Source organism: Wolffia australiana, chromosome 14, assembly GCF_029677425.1.
Source record: "Wolffia australiana isolate 7733 chromosome 14, ASM2967742v1".
Taxonomy (NCBI): domain Eukaryota; kingdom Viridiplantae; phylum Streptophyta; class Magnoliopsida; order Alismatales; family Araceae; genus Wolffia; species Wolffia australiana.
In genome coordinates this window covers 11278756-11285701 of record NC_135848.1, presented here as the reverse complement: position 1 = coordinate 11285701, position 6946 = coordinate 11278756, and the positions used below count along the sequence as shown (strand labels likewise).

The 6946-nt window shown below is 35.9% G+C and overlaps 1 protein-coding gene across 1 annotated transcript; it reads left to right on the top strand.

Annotated features, from left to right (window-relative positions):
* The first annotated feature begins 375 nt into the window (after nt 1-375).
* LOC144712260 (dimethylallyl, adenosine tRNA methylthiotransferase) lies at nt 376-3234 on the top strand. The gene is made up of 9 exons (XM_078586485.1): nt 376-572; nt 652-798; nt 946-1043; nt 1298-1370; nt 1459-1519; nt 1601-1686; nt 1830-1919; nt 1992-2072; nt 2925-3234. Exons 1-8 carry the CDS (start codon nt 423-425, stop codon nt 2052-2054), a joined length of 768 nt encoding a protein of 255 aa, XP_078442611.1. The 5' UTR covers nt 376-422; the 3' UTR covers nt 2055-2072; nt 2925-3234.
* Nucleotides 3235-6946: the final 3712 nt, after the last annotated feature.

The window sequence follows — 6946 nt, the reverse complement described above, 5'->3', positions numbered from 1 at the left end:
TGCTAATTGGACAACCTTCCCTAAATCAAGCTTACTCCGCTGTCCCAAAAAAGAAGTAAAACCGTATTTCAGAAGGCCTGTAATGGAGAATGGCCAATTATAAAGATCAGAACATCAAATAATGCAGCAAACTATATGTAAATAAAAATGTACCAAAATTGCATTTTTAATGACAAGCTCTTGAATTCACCTGCTAAATTGGGCAACCTTCCCTACATCAAGCTTACTTCAGTGATGTCCAAAAAACAACTAAAACTGTAATTAAGAAGACCAATTTTTTTTAGAATGATGGAAAAATATAGAATGATGTAAAACAGTTTTTTTCACTATATTAAGATCAGGTCACACTATATTATAAAGAGCTGTGGTCAGGAGGAATTTAGAACTTTATCTTCTACCAGTAGACAGTAGCAGAGGAGAAGATGGCGCTCCGATCGACCAGCGCCACCGGCCGGGGAATCGGCGCTGCCGCTTCATACGGCGTATTTCCTCTCCTGTGTCGATCATCTTCTCCGGGACTTGCTTCGCCATGGCCGTCGCAGAAGCAACGAGGAATCTGCTGCGTTGGATGGGTGAGAAAAGACGAAATTACTGCAATTGGCAAGCTTTTTCCAAGTTATGATGACGAATTGCTTGAATTCCTTCGTTTAGGATCCAGAAGGGATTCTGGGTCCTGCTCGGGGTGGCCACATCGCTCGATTGGAGTTCAAGAAGCAGCTGATGAAGGACGCCGGAGCTAGGGAGGAGATCAGTCGTCAGATTCGGCAGGAGTCCGAGCGTCGCCGCGCTCTCAGAGAGGTATTAATCTGAGAAGTTTCTTAATTGAAGGAATAACTTGAGAATTCAGTACTGATCCTCAGTGTGGTATGGTAGGATTCAATTCTGCGTTTGTGTTTTTTTGGATTTGATTTTTATTTATTCGTGTTGGCCTTTTGAATTGTCTAGTCTCGCGCGGTGCCTGATACGATTCATGGGCTGATCGAGTTCTTTCTCGACACGGAAGCGCGAGAGATGGAGTTTGAAATTGCCAGGTTGAGGCAACGGTGAGATCTGGTTTCTCTTTATCCATCGTTCCTGAAAATTTCATCCCTTTATATGCTAGCCCATGAAGTTTGTCGTCTCGTGAACTTTATTGGGGTCCAAATTCATGAGCTTTTGATAAATAAATCGAATTCACCATTTGAATATCTTGCTTAGTTCGGTAATTGAATTCTGACTCTTAATTGATCAACTTATAGAATTATGAAGAATACTCCTCGATGAATCTAAACTTACATCGTTGCATGGATTGTGCCAGATTAAACAAGGAATTCTTTGATCATGTACAACGCGAGCTTAGCCAACTTAAATTTGCCGTTTCAAGAACCGCGGTGACACTTCTTTCCCCAGCTCTTACATCCCAAAACATAGCCCTTTGCTTGAAACTCACTCCAATTTCTGCCTATCTCATGTGCGCAGGAAATGGAAGACCGACTGGTAGAGCTGGAAGCAATGCAGAAAGTTCTTGAAGAAGGAATAGGTATGAAATTTCCTATTACGAAAATCCCCCACCATTGATTCCTCCCTGCGTCTGAATCGGATCTCTTCTTCACTTTTTCAGAAGCTTATGACAAAATGCAACAAGACCTTGTTTTAGCGAGAGAGAGGCTCACAAAGATATTGCAATCAGAGGACAAGAAGGCCACTGTATGATCGCATTATTCCCTCTTTTTAATTTCTCTATCTTTTTAATGTCACTGTGCCCATGCAGTCTATGATTTCATTATTTTTAATTTTTTGTTAATTCAAATAGAACATCTGAGTGACTGATGCAACCCTTGATCTGACAGCTACTGGAGATGGTAGAACGCAACGAGCTAAATAGACCAGTTCTTGCCCTTTTGGATGAGAACATTGCCAGCGCTATTAAGAGCGATCAGGTTTGGAAATTTTGCAACTTTCTGAGTTTTAGCGAGTAATCTGACAAATTTATGGGCTCTGACTTGCTGCAGAAGGAGGCTGCTGCATTTATGGAGCAGATTAGGGCAACCATGCTTAAGTACATGACAGTATGATGATGAGCAGCGATCAAGGTGTCTCTCTCTCTCCCCTCTCTCCCTCTTCTCTCTCTCTCCCTCTCTCCTCTCTCCCTTCCTCTCTATCATTCCCTCTTCTCTGTACATATCTCTCTCTTTCTCTATCTCTCCGTCTCTATATATATCTCTCTCTCCCTCTCTCTATCTCTCCTCTCTCTCTCTGTCTCTCTCTTTCTCTTTATCTTCCTCTCTCTATATATATATCTCCCTCTCTCTCTCTCCTCTCTCTCTCTCTCTCTATATATCTCTCCCTCTCTCTCTGTGTCTCTCTCTATATATCTCTCCCTCTCTCTCTCTGTCTCTCTCTATATATCTCTCCCTCTCTCTCTCTGTCTCTCTATATATCTCTCCCTCCCTCTCTCTCTGTCTCTCGCTCTTTCTCTATCTCTCCCTCTATCTCTACATATATCTCTCCCTCTCTCTCTCCCTCTCTCTCTACATATATCTCTCCCTCTCTCTCTGTCTCTCTCTCTACATATATCTCTCCCTCTCTCTCTGTCTCTCTCTCTACATATATCTCTCCCTCTCTCTCTGTCTCTCTCTCTACCTCTCTCTCTCTCTCTCTCTCTCTCTCTCTCTCTCTCTCTCTCTCTCTCTCTCTCTCTCTCTCTCTCTCTCTCTCTCTCTCTCTCTCTCTCTCTCTCTCTCTCTCTCTCTCTCTCTCTCTCTCTCTCTCTCTCTCTCTCTCTCTCTCTCTCTCTCTCTCTCTCTCTCTCTCTCTCTCTCTCTCTCTCTCTCTCTCTCTCTCTCTCTCTCTCTGTAAAGCTCTGAAAGTGGTTAGTGATGGATGGCATGGCAATGGTCAACCCTACAGAATCGTCATTTCTAATTTTGCCTTATCGCTTGCAGAAGCAGCTAAGATCGCCGTTGCAGCTCGTCTATGCCATGGGGTTGAAGAGTAACCATTGTTTAGTCAATCATCTCTATGAGTAAAATTATATAGTTTTATTGTTTTTTTCCTTTTTTTTGTGTACAGGTCATGGGAAGGGATGACAAGCGCCTTTCCCTGACCAACATTTTTTTTTCTAGAGAAGTTTTGAAGGAAAGAAAGGCAGTCACCAGATAAGAACAGCGGCCAATCAGTACTGGATTACTGCCCGCCACATTATTGTAGCACCCATTACTAATAAGAATTTGGAGGCCCCAGGCCCAATCATGACTCCTAAATCCAATCAAAAATGGACTAGATTTTGGAGAATTTTTATTAAAGAATCAAAGACTTTAAGTGCACCGTCTCCACAGTGGCAACTGCATAATTACAGATACGTGCAAGGACAAGCAAGTCCCCCAGCCATGTCACCCCTCCCTAACCAATAGATTGTATCATGTACCCCGATCACACTCAACCCTTATCCCGTCTGACAATCACTGATCACATGGTTATATCACATTTATACTCGCCACTCTCTTCTAATTTTATTGTATTCATTTTTTATCGCTAATTTGAGCACCACCAACATGAAAAAACAATAGCTGAGAGACATATTTGCCTTTTAGTGACAGTTGATATATTGATCGATAAACTACTCATCCAATAAATAGTTTCATATCATTTGCTCCATCTCTGGTAGGGGTGATGTATTTATAACTTTCATCATTTTTTTGCTTGGCCTTTTTGGTACAATTATGCATTAAATTTTAAATAAGGAACCTGTATGCATCCTTTAGCCATTTTTATTGTGTAATGCACCAACTTTTGTACCAGAGCCTAAACCTGTGACAACTACCTTCATTTTTTTCGTGGTATTTAAATTTTAGTGTAAATGGAGTATTTATACTTTGTGTTTACTATGTCATTCATTATATATATAGCAACATGTGTCTAAATGATGGGGCAACCACTTTTAAGGTGTGGAGAATCACTGAAGTAAATATAGTGGGGGAAATGCCCAAGGCTATTCTTATTGTTTAGATTAATTACAAAGTGAAACATCTGATGAGTTTTATCATTTCATGACAACACGATATGTAACATTGCCACAACTAAACAGATGCACCACTCATCAAGCGGCCCACTATGCTCATCCAAGAAATTTCAAGCCAATAATCCCTAACGGCTATGGTATGAGATAACAGTAAACAAATAGTGATAACTATGTATGATTGTGCCTTATTTAATTTTTTTAATACATACATATTAGAAATTATTAATGATTAAAAGTTAAAAAACATTAATTACCTGTTGGATCCTATTTTATCAAATTTATTGATTTTTTAGACTAATCCCACTTGGTTATACTTAATCAAGTGAATTGTTCTTACTTTTCTTTGGAGTTTTATAGAAATGTATGATTTAGCTAAATAAAACATTAAATTCTGGATGCAAAGGAGAGATAAGGAGAAGGCTAAGCAATGAGCTGGATCAGAATAGGGTGCCACATATTCAAAGAAGACGAGAAAATGTCCAACTTAGGCCTTGCAAGAAACCATGTGAAAAGTCGTATAATTTGTGGAACTAACTCATAAATTCAAATTTGAAAGCTGATTTATGTTGGATGATAGAATAAAATGTGGATCAAGTCTGGATTTCAAGATATAATAGACTCATGAATCACTTCTTGGTGCCTAAGTACCACCCACGTGTAAATGGGCACCATTAATTGGCCCCCACAACATGCTGGTCAAGGTAAAATATTTGAATTTAATTCAAATTTTGCTCTACAAATCCCTAAAAATCTTACACAAATAAATTTTAATTAAATTTTTAAAATTGGTTTTACCCATTTTACTTCCCTTTTCATTGAATTAATTCATATAAAATCCTAAACTATATTTTCATAAAAACTCCTAAACTATATTTTTAACTAAAATTTTAACCTTTAATACTTTCTCTTTGTAGATTCAACCCTTACTCTATGATTATTAAGGACGTCAGTACATAATTTTATGGGTAAATTGAAGTCCTAAAATGACATTTTAACCTTAATTCCTGGTTAATCAGTATGCAAGTCAATTACACTTCTGTATGTTTTATATTCATTAAAATAGCTATTTTTCCATTGAATTTAGTAGTTGATGTTTATAATGAATCTATGATTTCATGTAATTATTAATTGAGTTATGATGAAATCATAATATTGGTGTTGCTTGTTTTTAAACATGCAATTTAAGTATTCATACATGAATGATATTCGAGATGTACATCAAAGTGTCAAAATAATATGGTGAGTGTGTATGATCTTGTGGCTATTAGTGTGGAGGCAAAAAAGATAAATAGTGGTGCTCTTTAGGGAAAGAGTCCATAAAATTTAATTTTATGAACTCCCAAACGTTATTACACCTAACTATTAATCAACTTAATTCATGTTAGTGTTATATCATTAGTCTAAGGACAAGATATCAAAGACACCTTATGAGTGGACAGTTGCATTTTGACTATGATTAACTAGTCTATTACTACAAAATTCAAAATTAGTATTTTCTTATATTATGTATTAAGTCCATGAAAGTAAATTAAAAGGTCAAAATGAGACCCTCTTGGTATAAGAGAACATTAATCTCAAGGAAGATGTATTTAATTTTCTATCAAGAAAGTAGAAATATTAGACCAAATGTTATCTAATGATTTCCTTTATGGATTAGTAGTAGCTATAATGACCAGTAAAGGTTTGATGATTAACCATAGCCTAAGTTATGAACTTTTCGTGCAGATTAAGGATCATACATACATAGTAACCAATGGAAATATTTTTTTATGAGATGATTGACATACACTTACGTATATACTAGACCACACTGTAACTTGACACCTCATAGGCTAACAATCAAATGTATTGATTGGGTTAGATAAATCTTTATTCAATTAATCTATATATTTGCATAGATGATTAGCAAAGGTGTCAAATAAAAACTATTTTCTCTTAAAACTTATTTGAATATACTGGTACATGGATCTAGATGATCACACACCTTAGATGTAGGTATGTTAATAAATATTCAAAGTTCAAGGATGTTTTTAAATAACCATTCTGAGATACACTTACAATCCAAGAATGTCTAACTTAGAGTCAAGAGAATATTATGTGTTTCCCTTATTACTAATGAGAAGTTTTGCTCATAAGTCCATATATCTTCTTTTTTATAATATCCTTTCATTTTTATCTCCCTTTCAATTTTTATCCTTCACCTTCTTGATCTCAGTATGTTGTCTCTCTTTGTTTCTCTTTTATTAGAATCTTCGAGAAGATATATTTGAGATAGTATTGTGCATTATATAATCATGGCACTTTGTACATGTTTCATTCTGACCATTTAAGAAGATAAAATAAAAAAAAATAAAAATAAAGATAAAATTAATTAAATAAAAATATGGATTTTTCTCTATATTTATGTTTTTCATTGTTTGTCATCTTGTACCATTCCATCATTTTTGTTTGTCCCTAATGAATGGATAAGTGCATTATCTACTCTGTTTAGAATGTTTCTTGAGCACTTTTATGACGATGTTTTATTTCCCAATTTTTGTCTAAAATATTAGGAGTAGGCTGATTGATGTAATATTTATTGGAAATATATGTAAGCCATAAGCTAAATTTCATATTGCATGGTTCATTTTTTATCTATTAATACAATATATTTATTTTAATATGGGTGTGATGCTTATAATGGATGTATATGCATACATACAATTTCCTAGTGAATTATTATGAGGTCATAATACGCTGCTCATCAGTATCTATAAGTATTAAACATTCCTACGAGAAGGATACTTGTGAAGGATGTAAAAAAAACAAGAAATAATAGCAATGTCTTGTACAACTCTTATGATTAGTATGGCTGATCTTGTACTAATTAACGTGGAGACACTAAAGATTTATAGCAGGTGAGCTTTCATGAAAGAGTTCACTAAATTAATATGTATCAATTTTTAA

Bases quoted from the DNA above. Each gene is read 5' to 3' on its own strand.
- LOC144712260 (XM_078586485.1), top strand. From the start codon at position 423: ATGGCGCTCCGATCGACCAGCGCCACCGGCCGGGGAATCGGCGCTGCC. The intron at 1,371-1,458 runs GTGACACTTCTT...TCATGTGCGCAG, and splicing joins TTGCCGTTTCAAGAACCGCG to GAAATGGAAGACCGACTGGT. The intron at 1,687-1,829 runs GTATGATCGCAT...TTGATCTGACAG, and splicing joins CAGAGGACAAGAAGGCCACT to CTACTGGAGATGGTAGAACG.